Source organism: Scyliorhinus canicula, chromosome 18 (assembly GCF_902713615.1).
Source record: "Scyliorhinus canicula chromosome 18, sScyCan1.1, whole genome shotgun sequence".
Lineage (NCBI taxonomy): Eukaryota > Metazoa > Chordata > Chondrichthyes > Carcharhiniformes > Scyliorhinidae > Scyliorhinus > Scyliorhinus canicula.
This window is the reverse complement of record NC_052163.1, coordinates 14,596,781-14,611,570: the sequence shown is the minus strand read 5'-3', so window position 1 is coordinate 14,611,570 and position 14,790 is coordinate 14,596,781. Positions and strand designations below refer to the sequence as shown.

The window sequence follows — 14,790 nt, the reverse complement described above, 5'->3', positions numbered from 1 at the left end:
GCGTCAAGGACCTGGGTTCGATCCCGGCCCTGGGTCACTGTGTGTGTGGAGTTTGCACATTCTCCCCAAGTGTGCATGAGTCTCACTCCCACAACCCAAAGATGCGTAGGGTAGGTGGATAAGTGGATTGCTCCTTAGTTGGAAAAAATTAATTGGATACTCTAAATTTATATAAAAAAGGATTCAGTATTACCATGGAAAAGGACAGCGATAAAGCAGGTGTAAAAATTTTGAACTGGGGAAAGCAAATTTTGTAGAAATGCGAAGAGACTTGTCTGAGGTGGACTGGCAAACACTGCGAGGGGATAAATCTGTGGAAAACCAGATCAAACAGAAAAAGAAAGTGTACGATAGGCGTAAAGAACTAAGCACTGCAGATAGCTTGGATGAATATAGGAAGTGCAGGGACAAAGTCAAACAGGAAATAAGGAAATCAAAGAGAGGGCATGAAGAGAGATTTAAAAAAAAAACCAAAACAAAGATGTTTTACCAATATATTAATGATAAAAGGTTAGTTGAGGAAAAAGTGGGACCTGTCAGAGATGAAGAGGGGAACTTGTGTAGATGCAGAGGCTGTGGGAAGGATTTTAAATCAATATTTTGTCTCTGTGTTTACAAAGGAAATGGATGATGCTGATATAGTAGTCCAGGAGGAACATTGTGAGATACTTGATAGGATAATCATAAAGAGAGAGGACGTAATCGAAGGATTGAAATACTTGGAAGTTGATAAGTCACCAGGGCCGGATGGATTGTTTCTGAGGCTATTGAAGGAGGTCAGGGAGGAGATAGCAGATGCTCTGAGAATGATTTTCCAATCCTCGCGTTACACAGGGAGCTACGGGAGGACTGGAGAAATGCCAACGTGGTTTCATTGTTTAAAAAGGGATTGAAGGAAATGACGAACAATTATAGGCCAGTTAGTCTTGAGTCAGTGGTGGGCAAATTAGTAGAATCAATCCTGAGAGATAGGATTAACTGTCACATAGAAAGGCATGGACTAGTCAGGAATAGTCAGCATGGATTTGTTAAAGGAAGGTCGTGCCTCACAAATCTGATTGAATTCTTTGAGGAAGTGACAAGAAGGGTTGATGAAAGTAGTACAGTGGTTATGGTTTACATGGATTTTAGCAAGACGTTTGACAAAGTCCCACATGGCAGATTTGTCAAGAAAGTGAAAGCCTATGTGATACAAGGCAATGTGACAAGCTAGATAAAATGTTGGTTTAGCGTCAGGAAACAAAAGGGTAATGGCAGATGGCTTCCCTTGCAATTGGAAAGTTGTTTCAAGCGGTATTCCACAGGGCTTTGTTGGGACCTTATTATTTGTGTTATATATTAACGATTTGGATGTGAACATAGGGAACATGATTGGGAAATTTGCAAATGACACAAAGATGAGCTGAGTGGTGGACATTGTAGAGGATAGCTATAACCTTCGAAATGATATAGATGGATTGGTGGAGTGGGTGATAAAGTGGCAGATGGTATTTAACACAAGTATGAGGTTGTATGTTTAGGGGGTGAAAGGGTTGTAGGGAGTACAGAATAAATGGGAATATACTAAGCGGGGTAGATGAAGTGAGAGATCTTGGAGTGCAGGTACACAGGCAGCAGTTCAAGTAGAGAAGGTTATTAAGAAAGCATATGGAATGCTCCCCTTCATTGACAGAGGTATAGAATATAAATGTAAGGATGTAATGCTTGAATTGCATAAAACAGGAGCGGCACAGTGGTTAGCACTGCTTCCTCGTGTTGCTGAGGACCCAGGTTTTATCCCGGTCTGGGTTACTGTCCTTGTGGAGTTTGCACATTCTCCCCGTGTCTGTGTGGATCTCACCCCCCAGAACGCAAAGATGTGAAGGCTACGTGACTTGGCCATGCTAAATGCCCCTTAATTGGTAAAACATAATTGCGTACTCTAAATTCTGTTTTTAAAAAAAAAAGGGGAAAAAAAGAATTGCATAAAATGCTGGTGAGACCACAACTGGAATATTGTGTGCAGTTCTAGTCGCCACATTTCAGGAAAGACGTAATTGCTCTGGAGAGAGTGCAGAGGAGGTTTACAAGAATGTTGCCAGGGCTATAAAATTGTAGCTATGAGGAGAGATTGGCTAGGTTGGGGTTATTTTTCATGGAACAAAGAAGGGAGAGGGGTGACTTAATTGAGGTGTACAAAATTATCAGGAGAAGAAATAGGGTGGACAGAATAATATTGTTTCCCCGGCGGAGAATTCTAGAACTAGGGGACACGGATTCAAGATAAGTGGCAGAAGGTGTAGAGGAGACATGAGGAAAAATAATTTAATGCAGAGGGTAGAGGGTGTCTGGAATTCACTGCCTGAGTTGGTGGTGGAGGCTGAGACCCGAAATTCTTAATAGGCACCTGGATGTGCACCTTAAGTGCTCTAAGCTCCAGGGATGTGGACCTGGTGCACGAAGGTGGGATTAGAAAGGGCACCTGGGTGTCCTAGGGCTGACATGGACAAGATGGGCCGAATGATCTCCGTATGTACTATAGCTTGTCTATGATTCTATGATATCCATTTGTAAATTTCTTATTTCCTCTTTGCAACTTACTTTTCCGTCTATTTTAATGCAATTTACAAATTTGGCGATAATTCCTTCTATCCCGACATCCAAGCCATTAATAGAGTTGAAGCCAGGATTCTTGGAAGTGTGGAGGAACAGAGGGATCTTGGGGTCCATGTACATAGATCCCTCAAAGTTGCTACCCAGGTTGATAGGGTTGTTAAGAAGGCGTGTGGTGTGTTGGCTTTCATTAATAGGAGGATTGAATTTAAAACCCACGAGGTTTTGCTGCAGCTTTATAAAACCTTAGTTAGACCACACTTGGAATATTGTGTCCAGTTTTGGTCACCTCGTTATAGGAAGGATGTGGATGCTTTGGAGAGGGCACAGAGGAGATTTACCAGGATGCTGCCTGGACTGGAGGGCATGTCTTGTGAAGAAAGGTTGAGGGAGCTAGGGCTTTTCTCACTGGAGTGAATAAGGAAGAGAGGTAATTTGATAGAGGTGTGCAAGGTGATGAGAGGCATGATAGAGTGGATAGCCAGAGACTTTTCCCCAGGGTGGAAATGATTGTCACGAGGGCACATAATTTTAAGGTAATTGGAGGAAGGTATAAGGGAGATGTCAGAGGTAGGTTCTTTACACAGAGAGTGGTGGGTGCGTGGAATGCACTGCCAGCAGAGGTGATGGAGTCAGAGTCATTAGGGACATTTAAGTGTAGGTTAGGTTGATCTGAGATTGGGATAAATAGTCGGTACAATATTGTGGGCCGAAGGGCCTGTACTGTGCTGTACTGTTCTATGTTCTATGTAATATATATTGTAAATAGTTGGGGCCCGAGGACCGAAATCTGTGGCAATTTTGTGCGGCATCTTAACAGATGTCTTCTGGAAGTGCAGATATACTACATCTCCAGAGTGCCCACTATTCACGTGTCTTGTTGCATCTTCGAAGAACTTTAGCAAATCAGTCAAACACGGTTTACCCTTTATTAAACCACGCTGACTCTGTTGGATTGTGTTTTGACTTTCTAAATGTCCAGTTATTACTTCCTTAATAATGGATTCTAACAATTTCCCAATGACAGATGTTAAACTAACTTGCCTATAGTTTCCTGCTTTCTGCCTCCCTCTCTTTTTCAATATTAGTATTTTCCCAATCCACTGGAACCTTTCCTGCATCCAGCGAATTTTTGAATATTATATTATATATGGATCCATTCTCTCCACTGCCATTTCCTTTAAGATCCCAGGATGTAGGCCATCAGGCCCCGGGGACTTGTCTGCCTTCAATCCCAATAGTTTGTTGAGTACTTTTTCCCTATTGACGTTCCTCCCTTTCTATTACTTATACATTACCTGTTGCTATTGGGGTGGTACTAGTATCCTCCACTGTGAAAAATTAGGCAAAATATTGATTTAGTGTTGCCACCTTTCTGTGTTCCCCACTTATTAACTCCTCAGTCTTATGCTCCAAGGGATCAACATTCACGTTAGCTACCCTCTTCCCTTTTACATACTTATCTGGATTTTATGGACTTTGTTTGAAGACCACATACTTTTTAAAAAAAAAACAAATATAACGTTGCAGGTGGTCAAACCAATATCATTGTTCTAATGTTATCTGTTCCAGGATTTCCCTAGAGCATGATTTTTTGTAATCTTTGGGATGTGGGCATCATTGCCAAGATTACCATTTGTTGCTCATCCCTAGTTGAAGTTGAATAGGTGGTGGTTTGAGCTCTTGTAGTCAATCTCGCATAATAGCACAGTGCTTAGCACTATTTCTTCACAGTGTCAGGGTCCCAGGTTCGATTCCTGGCTTGGGTCACTGTCTGTGCAGAGTCTGCACGTTCTCCTTGTGTTCGTGAGGGTTTCTTCCGGGCACCAATTCCCTCCCACAAGTCCCGAAAGACGTGTTTGTCAGATGAATTAGACATTCTGAATTTTCCCTCGGTGTACCCGAACAGGTGCTGGAATGTGGTGACTAGGGTTTTTTCTCTTAACCTCATTGCAGTGTTAATGTAAGCCTACTTGTGACAATAAAGATTATTGTTATTATGTGGTCATGAAATTCCCACAGTGCAGTTAGATAGCGAGTTCTGGGATTTTGGCCCAGTGATGATGGGCCAGGTTGAAGTTTCTTCTGTAAAATGGCGTAGTCTGGCTAATTCCCAAGATTTAAATATTTTAGTTCATGCCGTTTCTTATTAAAGATTTCAAAAATGCCATGAAGGGTTGAACCAAATTTATCATCAGATTTTATATATCCCTTTTATGTTGGTAACATCTCAGCACTAAACAGGAGTTTGTCGCTTTTTTAAAGTAAATATATTTTTAAAAATGTTTTCCTTCCTTGAAATGTTATAACCTCAACAAATTAGTTGAGGAAATTTGACACTTTGTAGCTATGCGATAGAAGAGGGATGGAATTTTTAAATGAGTAAATTCCTGTGTCTTGTAGTTGAGTCAATTTGATATTGGTATTCGTTGTTTTCCTACACTGGAGCCTGATTCTGATATTGTGTATTTTTCTATATAGAAAAAAAGAAAAAAGAGATTGAAGAAATTGAGTGCAGCTGATAAAGAGATCTCTTCTGCTCTTCAACCTGAGCACTTGAGTGAAAGTGAACACAAGGACATTGAACAACAAATTAAAATTGACAATGTAACTGACCAACTCAATAAAGTTGGTATTGAAACTAGTGGTGACTCTGCCAGCAATGATTTGACCAACGACCTAAACGCTGCGAGTGATATTGCTGATCTGCAGGGTGCAATAGATGATGGACATCCTCCCAACTCAACAAGTACGGAGGAAACTCCAGATAATTCTAATCGAGTGAAAGATCCGGTTTATCCAGGCTCTACAGCATCCGAAGGTGCCATTGTAACTACTGAGAACAAGGATAGTGCAGTCCAGACTGCTACTGGAACTGGCCTACCTCACCCAAACAGGGACAACAAATCGCCCTACGTAATGGGTGATGGGATTTTAACCACTGAGAAACTGAGCACTGGTAAAGAGGACATTGAACTTGGAAGAGAGGATGGTTCAGGTGAATCTGGAGCAGCAGTTGTGAATACCGACAGTGAGCAACGGTACACAACTGACAGTGACCTGAATAGTTCTGTTGCAGAAAATGTTAGTAAGCAATATGACTCGAAGAAAGAAAAGGACGTTCGATGCACCAAGGTTACAATTTTACTATATTATAAAGAAATACATTTTTTATGACTATTTTAGATTTAAAAATAATTGAATGATATTTTAATCAATAAAAGTAGCTTGAAACTCTAATGAAACTTGACATACCCGAACAAATGTTGGCTGGTTTAGCAAAGGGCTAAATCGCTGGCTTTGAAAGCAGACCCAGGCAGGCCAGCAGCACGGTTCAATTCCTGTTCCAGCCTTCCCAAACAGGCGCCGGAATGTGGCGACTAGGGGCTTTACACAGTAACTTCATTTGAAGCCCACTTGTGACAATAAGCGATTTGTTCTTCTAAAGAAAGATAATTCTGCATGAGTTTTAAAAAGCTTTTTTCATATCCATAATTTCTGCCTTGACTGCTAATGCGTCATGATCTTTTGATTGCCTCTGGTGCTTTTTGTGAACCTTGAACAGCCCCTAATTATTTTGTCCTGTATTAGTTTCAATTAATTTGTAAAGACATTATAAATAAAGAGAAAAGCATGGGATATTTGTTACAAAAACAGAAAATGTTGAAAAAACTCAACGGGTCTGGTAGCACCAGTGGAGAGGGAAACGCAGTTAATTTTTTGAGTCGGTAAGATTCAGAGCTCCGAAGAAGAATTTTTTGAAATGTCTTTTGTTCCAGGATTTCACCATGGTAATTTTTGGGATATGGGCATTGCCCAGCATTGCCATTTATTTGTCAGTCCCTAGTTGCCCTCGAAGGTTCTGATTTGCCACCACCGTGAACTGGTGTACATGTTCAGAGACAACCTCCCACCCCCAAACAATGTCGTTGGAGGGGAGTTCTAGGATCTTGGCCCAGCAAAACTCAGCTCAGTTGAGCACATTGAACATTCTGCAGAAAGATGAGATCGACTAGCCAACACTTATAATTAATTTTTTAAAACTCTAGAATTACCTATGAACGTTTAACTTTTTTCGCTTTTGATATGTACAGTAGTCCCATTTCTATATCTGGTCCTATTTATTGTCGATTTACTTTATTGCAATTGCTATTTATCACAAACACTTCTAAAGTCCCATTCCCCCCCCCCCATCATTACTTCTAAGTGTGAGGGCAGCACGGTGGCCTAGTGGTTAGCACAACCGCCTCACGGCGCCGAGGTCCCAGGTTCGATCCCGGCTCTGGGTCACTGTCCGTGTGGAGTTTGCACATTCGCCCCGTGTCTGCGTGGGTTTCGCCCCTACAACCCAAAAATGTGCAGAGTAGGTGGATTGGCCACGCTAAATTGCCCCTTAATTGGAAAAATAATTGGGTAATCTAAATTTAATAAATAAATAAATAAATAAATAAATTATTTTAAGTGTGAAAAGTTTGTTTATTGAAAATTAATTAGTTGCAAATCCCACTTGTATATAATTGGGACGCGCAGAAATCTCACTTTAATGACATTTGTCAGCTTCGAACCTGAAACTTTCACCTTCCAATTCAATTTGCGTTTAGTGGTCAACTTGCCAAAGGGCAGCACGGTAGCATTGTGGATAGCACAATTGCTTTACAGCTCCAGGGTCCCATGTTCGATTCCGGCTTGGGTCACTGTCTGTGCGGAGTCTGCACATCCTCCTCGTGTGTGCGTGGGTTTTCTCCGGGTGGTCTGGTTTCCTCCCACAGTCCAAAGATGTGCAGGTTAGGTGGATTGGCCATGCTAAATTGCCCTTAATGTTGGGTGGGATTACTGGGTTATGGGGATAGGGTGGAGGTGTTGACCTTGGGTAGGGTGCTCTTTCCAAGAGCCGGTGCAGACTCGATGGGCCGAATGGCCTTCCTCTCCACTGTAAATTCTGTGAAACCTATTTGTTAGCGTCATGAGTGTGTGACAACAAGTGGTTATCAGGAAAATTTGAAGGAATGAAGCATTGGAAAACTAGTGCAGAAGCAAGGCATTTACCATTCTCCAGTTTCTCGAATTCTGAAAAGAAAATATCTTGAAGGACTGGGGGGGGGGGGGGGGGAAGGAAGGAAGGAAGGAAGGAGGAACGCAATAGCAATTAGAAGCCTGACAGACAGATAACAATTCATGCACGCTGTTTCGTTTCAGTTTCCTCTGAGGAATCTGTATTTCAAAGATATGTAAAACTATACATAATGTGATGGATGTATCACACACACTTAGCCACTTGAGCTTGGAATGAAGTTACTAACTGCTACATTAGAAAATGCAGTTTGGTTCCTTGTGAGGAAAGCAATGACCCAGTTTATATTAAGGATGTTGAGGGAGACCGGGCCCACATGTTCAGATCTAGGATGAGTAGGTTCTTTGGGGGCGAAGACAGGTGTGTCAAGTGTTCGGGGAGTCCAGCGAACCATGTCCATATGTTCTGGGCATGCCCGGCACTGGAGGAGTTCTGGAAGGGGGTGGCGGGGACGGTGTCGAGGGTGGTGGGATCCAGGGTCAAGCCAGATTGGGGACTCGCGATATTTGGGGTTGGGGTGGAGCCAGGAGTGCAGGAGGCGAAAGAGGCCGATGTCTTGGCCTTTGCATCCCTAGAAAGGGGAGGGGGGTGGGGGGGAGAGAAAGGGGGGGGGGGAGAGAAAGGGGGGGGGGAGAGAAAGGGGAGGGGGGAGAAAGGAAGGGGGGAGAGAGAAAGGGGGGAGACAGGGGGGGGAGGGAAGGGGGGAGAAAGGGGAGGGAGGGAGGGGGGAGAAAGGGGAGGGAGGAGAAAGGGGAGGGAGGAGAAAGGGGAGGGAGGGGGGGGGGAGGGGGGGGAGAAAGGGGAGGGAGGGGGGGAGAAAGGGAGGGGAGAAAAGGAGGGAGGGGGGTTTAGGGGGATAGTGTTTAAGTTAATTAGCTTATTGTTAATTTATTCTGTTTATTGGGGTTGGGGGGATGGGGGGTTTGTTATATGCGTTGTTACGGATGCCGGGGGGGGGGGTGTTTATTGTTATTATTGTATTGTTTTGTTGATTATATATTTTTCAAAAAATTTCAATAAAAATTATTTTTAAAAAAAAGGATGTTGAGGGAGTGGCGCAGTGGCTAACACTGCTGTCTCAAGGCACTGAGGACCCGGGTTCGATCCTGGCCCTGAGTCACTGTCTGTGTGGAGTTTTCCCATTCTCCCCACATCTGCATGGGTCTCACCCCCACAACCCAAAGATGTGCAGGGAAGGTGGATTGGCCACGCTAAATTGCCCCTTAATTGGGGAAAAAATCAATTGCGTACTCTAAAATTTATTTTAAAAAAAAGAAAAACGATGTCTATGAAAGAATTGGTTGTTCACATAGAGTTTGGTCTTTTTTTATTGACACCAACTGAGCGATGGCTGACACTGGGGGAAAAACCCACAAAACATTAGAGATCACGAGATTACTTGCAGTGGTGGCTATTGACTCTAAACCTAGAGGAAATAAATAAAGCGTCAAGACCTCAGATGGCAGGTGCATTCAGATTGTTTTTTTTTTTGGTGGCCTCCAGGATAAACTTTCAGGAACTTACGATAAAGCGAATCAGGTTCAACAGAATGAAAAGAAAGGACTTGAGCCTGATCCCGAAGCTGGGCAGGAAAAATTGATAGATAGCTCATTGGAACCGATGAAGTGGAAAAACAGTACAGAATTGTCTACTACAGCAACGAATGACAAAAATGACGAGAAAGGCACTGAATCTGGGAGCTCGAATAGAAAGGGCAAAAAGAAGAAGAAAAAAGATTCAAGTAACAAGCCATCTATCCAAAGGTGAGAAATGAGCTAACTTCAGGGGTAGCGAACTGTTTATTTTATAGAAAAATGTCAGTTTGTTTATGAAACAAACATCAATTGTTAACTAACTTTAGATTATTTAATTTCTAATATATCTTGGCATTGCACTTTGCGTCAGTATCTTGTACATCTTGACGATGTGCTAAATTTCAATTTGCATTGACTTTTTTATTACTTAAAAGGAGAATTTTCCCTCAAAATATCTGTTAGCACGGGAAGCTCACCAAAATTGCAATTATAAACCGTAACAATAAATGCCATATCTTTTATTTGAATGGAGAGCTTTTTTTTTTTTAAAATAATTTTTATTGAAAGAGTTTTTCCATACAGACATTTACCCCTACTAATTTTTAAATTATTTACAACACAATCCCTCTAGGCAAATATCCCTCCCTCGCCCGCCCTCTCGCGCGCACCATTCCTCCCCCCCACCCCCCCCCAAGCAACAACTTAACAAACAAGGCAGCCTACAGTTTCAGACATGAGCAGCGAGCAGACTTGCCCGCGTTACAGTCGTGCATGTGCCCCCACGACCATTGCTGCCACGACCCCGAACGCCTATCTCTGATCTAAAAAGTCAAGGAAAGGTTGCCACCGCCTGGAGAATCCCTGTACCGACCCTCTCAGGGCAAATTTGATCCTTTCTAGCTGAATATAGCTAGCCATATCGTTAATCCAAGTTTCAACGCTTGGAGACCTCGCGTCCTTCCATTGAATTAGTATCCTTCGTCGAGCCACTAGGGACGCAAAGGCCAGTATTCCGGCCTCCCTAGCCTCCTGTACCCCCGGTTCTACCCCGACCCCAAAGATCGCAAGCCCCCATCCTGGTTTGACCCTGGACCCCACCACCTTCGACACCGTCCTTGCCACCCCCTTCCAGAACCCTTCCAGCACCGGACATGCCCAGAACATATGCACATGGTTCGTTGGGCTTCCCAGACATCTGACACACCTGTCCTCACCCCCAAAGAACCGGCTCATCCTTGTCCCCGTCATGTGAGCTCTATGCAGCACCTTAAATTGAATGAGGCTCAGCCTCGCACACGAGGAGGAAGAATTGACCTTCTCCAGTGCATCCGCCCATGTCCCGTCTTCTATCTGCTCTCCCAGCTCCCCTTCCCACTTGGCTTTCAGCTCCTCCCCTGATGCTTCTTCCGCCTCCTGCATTATCTTGTAGATGTCTGATATCTTCCCCCCTCCGACCCAGACCCCCGAGAGCACCCTATCACTCGCCCCCCTACTGGGGAGCAGGGGGAACCCCTCCACCTGCCGCCTAGCAAATGCCTTCACTTGTAAATATCTGAACATGTTTCCCGGGGGGAGCTCAAACTTCTCCTCCAGCCCTCCCAGGCTCGCAAACCTCCCCTCTATAAACAGGTCCTTCAGCTGCCGTATGCCCACCCTGTACCAGCTCTGAAATCCCCCGTCGATGTTCCCCGGGATGAATCTATGGTTCCCTCTTATTGGCGCCGCCAACAGACCTCCCATTTCCCCCCTGTGTCGCCTCCACTGCCCCCATATCTTGAGGGTGGCCGCCACCACCGGGCTCGTGGTGTACCTCGTGGGGGGGAGCGGCCATGGTGCCGTTACTAGGGCCCCCAGGCTTGTGTTGCCACAGGACGCCCTCTCCATTCGTTTCCAAGCTGCCCCCTCCCCTTCCATCATCCACTTGCGCACCATTGACACATTTGCCGCCCAGTAATACCCCGAGAGATTGGGTAGTGCCAGCCCTCCACTGTCCCTACTCCGCTCCAAAAAGACCCTCCTCACCCTTGGGGTGCCGTGCGCCCACACGTAGCACATGATGCTACTCGTCACCTTTTTGAAGAAGGCCCTAGGGAGGAAGATGGGCAAGCACTGAAATAAAAACAAGAACCTTGGGAGGACCGTCATTTTGATTGACTGCACCCTCCCCGCCAGCGACAGCGGTACCATGTCCCACCTCTTAAATTCCTCCTCCATCTGTTCCACCAGCCTGGAAAAGTTCAACTTGTGGAGGGTCCCCCAGTTCCTTGCCACCTGCACCCCTAAGTACCTAAAGCTCTTTCCTGCTCGCTTGAAGGGGAGTCTCCCAATACCCTCTCCCTGGTCCCCCGGGTGTATCACAAAACCTCGCTTTTGCCCAAATTTAGTTTGTACCCCGAAAAGTCCCCAAACTCTGCTAATAGTTCCATTATCTCCGGCATTCCCCCTTCTGGGTCTGCCACGTACAGCAGTAGATCATCCGCATACAGCGATACCCGATGTTCCTCCCCTCCCCTAGTCAGTCCTCTCCACCCCCCTGAACCCCTCAGTGCCATCGCCAACGGTTCAATCGCCAGTGCGAAAAGTAAGGGGGATAGGGGACATCCCTGCCTGGTCCCTCGGTGGAGCCCGAAATACTCCGAACTCCTCCCGTTTGTCACTACACTCGCCGTCGGGGCCGAGTAGAGCAACTTCACCCACTTAATAAACCCTTCCCCAAACCCAAACCGTTCCAACGTCTCCCACAGGTACTCCCACTCCACCCTATCGAATGCCTTCTCCGCGTCCAGCACTACCACTATCTCAGCCTCCCCCTCCACTGCCGGCATCATAATTACATTCAGCAATCTCCGCACGTTCGTGTTGAGCTGCCGCCCCTTCACGAACCCCGTCTGGTCCTCATGGATTACCCCTGGCACACAATCCTCTATTCTAGCTGCCAGGATCTTTGCCAGCAACTTGGCATCCACGTTCAGAAGCGAGATAGGCCTGTAGGACCCGCACTGCACGGGGTCTTTATCCCGCTTCAATATCAGGGAGATCAGAGCCTGCGACATTGTCGGGGGCAGAACCCCCCCCTCTCGCGCCTCATTAAAGGCTCGTACCAGTACCGGTCCCACCAAGTCCACATTTTTCTTATAGAATTCCACCGGGAACCCATCTGGCCCCGGCGCCTTCCCCGCCTGCATCTGACCTATTCCCTTGACTAGCTCCTCTAGCCCTATTGGCGCCCCCAGCCCTTCTACCAGCCCCTCCTGGACCCTTGGGAACCTCAATTTGTTTAGGAAGTCCTCCATTCCCCCTCTCCTCGTCGGCGGCTCAGACCGATACAACTCCTTGTAAAAATCCCTGAAGACCCCGTTCACTTCTTGCCCCTTCTGCACTACCTTCCCGCCCCTCTCCTTCACTCCCCCAATCTCCCTAGCCGCATCTCGTTTGCGAAGCTGGTGTGCCAGCATCCTGCTCGCCTTTTCCCCATACTCATAGACCGCGCCCTGCGCCCTTCTCCACTGCGTCTCTGCCTTCCTGGTGGTCAGCAGGTCGAACTTGGCCTGCAGGCTGCGCCGTTCTCCCAGCAGCCCCTCCTCTGGTGCCTCCGCATATCTCCTATCCACTTCCAATAGCTCCCCCACCAGCCTCTCCCTCTCCTGCCTCTCCTTTCTTTCTCTGTGTGCCCTTATGGAGATCAGCTCTCCCCTGATCACTGCCTTCAGGGCCTCCCAGACCATCCCCACCTGCACCTCACCCGTGTCATTCAAGTCCAGATAGCTCTCAATGCTCTTCCGGACCCTTTTACACACCTCGTCGTCCGCTAACAGCCCCACATCCAGCCGCCACAGCGGGCGCTGGTCCCGCGCCTCCCCCATTTCCACATCCACCCAATGTGGTGCATGATCAGAGATCGCAATGGCCGAGTACTCAGCTTCCCGTACCCTCGGGATCAGCCCCCTGCTCAACACGAAGAAATCGATTCTGGAGTACACTCTATGGACGTGGGAGAAAAAGGAATATTCCCTCGCCCTCGGCCTACCAAACCTCCATGGGTCTACTCCTCCCATCTGCTCCATGTACCCCCTCAGCACTTCTGCCGCTGCCGGCCTCCTATTGGTCCTTGAGCTCGATCTGTCTAGCCCGGGGTCCAGCACTGTGTTAAAGTCCCCCCCCATGATCAAGCCCCCTGCCTCCAGTCCCGGAATGAGGCCCAATAGGCGCCTCATAAAACCCGCGTCATCCCAGTTCGGGGCATATACGTTGACCATCACCACTTTCTCCCCCTGCAGCTTACCCTTCACCATCACATACCTACCCTCCTTATCCGCCACCACCTCCTCCGCCACGAACGACACCCTCTTTCCCACCAGAATCGCCACCCCCCGGTTCTTTGCGTCCAATCCAGAGTGGAACACCTGTCCCACCCACCCCCTTCTCAGGCGAACCTGGTCCGCTACCTTCAAATGGGTCTCCTGTAACATTGCTACATCAGCCTTCAGTCCCTTCAGGTGTGAGAATACCCTTGATCTCTTGACCGGCCCATTCAGCCCCCTCACGTTCCAAGTGATCAGCCGGGTCGCGGGACGACCCGCCCCCTTCCCCTGCCGATAAGCCATGTCCTGTTCCCTGCTTGCCCCGGGTCGACCCTCCCCTTCTGACCCGCTCCCCATGACGATGGCCCCCTCCCCCCACCCCTCCAGTCCTCCACTTCCCGTTCCTGGTCTTTCCAGCAGCAACCCGGTGTCCCTCCCTAACACCCCCCCCCCCCCCCCCCTCCCAGGCTAGGACCCCTCCTAGCCGCGATGTACCCTCCATCGTACTCCCGTAAGTCAGCTGGTTCACGCTGACCCGGCTGCTCCTGCCACACTCCGACTCCTCCCGGCTCGGGGGGGGGGGGCCCCCCCCCCCCCCCCCCCCCCCCCCTTGCCACTCCTCCCTGGCCCCGCTCCAACGCGGGAAAGGTCGCCATTGCTAGCCACGCCCCGCGCTCCTCCCCTCCCCCCTCCTCTGCCCCGCGCGCGGGAAAACAGAGGAAAGCCCGCGCTTTCGCCCTGCCACACCCCACCCCGCCATCTTCAGTTCCACCCCCGTCCCCATCCATGCCTGTAAAAAAAACCCCCTAGGAGCCCATATCCCCGATCTGCTCTCCCCCCCGTCCCGCCTCCCCAACTTAACATTATGAATAACAGATAGATAACAAATAACAATGTACTTAACAGTCGCCCTCTACCAAACAATATAAATAACCATAAATAACCATGAATAACCCCAATAACAATAACTAAGGGAAGTTGGCAAAGGGGGGAAAAACATCAGAAGAAAAACCAAAGCAAGAGTTCAAGATCCAAACAAAGAAAGGAGAAAAAAAAAAGGGAAACCGTTCCAATAAGGATTGCCCAGTACCGACCCAGCCGAAAAAGAACCGCTTGTTCAGTTGAAAGTACCCGAGCGGCTACGGCCGCCAAGTATCCCCTAGGTCTAATTCGAGTCCAGTTTCTCTTCCTGTACAAAGGCCCACGCCTCCTCTGGGGACTCAAAATAGTGGTGTTGGTTCTTGTAGGTGACCCACAAGCGCGCTGGCTGCAGCATTCCGAACCTGATCCG

At 47.4% G+C, this 14,790-nt stretch overlaps 1 protein-coding gene across 4 annotated transcripts in view; it reads left to right on the top strand.

Moving 5' to 3' along the window:
- Positions 1–14,790, top strand: part of LOC119953583 (E3 ubiquitin-protein ligase rnf213-alpha-like) — a 198,139-nt gene that overhangs the window by 29,214 nt on the left and 154,135 nt on the right. For all 4 annotated transcript variants that reach the window (XM_038777977.1, XM_038777979.1, XM_038777980.1 and 1 more), the window contains 2 exons: positions 5,074–5,727; positions 9,167–9,426. In XM_038777977.1, the coding sequence (XP_038633905.1) occupies positions 5,074–5,727; positions 9,167–9,426 (914 nt within the window). The remainder of the gene's footprint in view (positions 1–5,073; positions 5,728–9,166; positions 9,427–14,790) is intronic.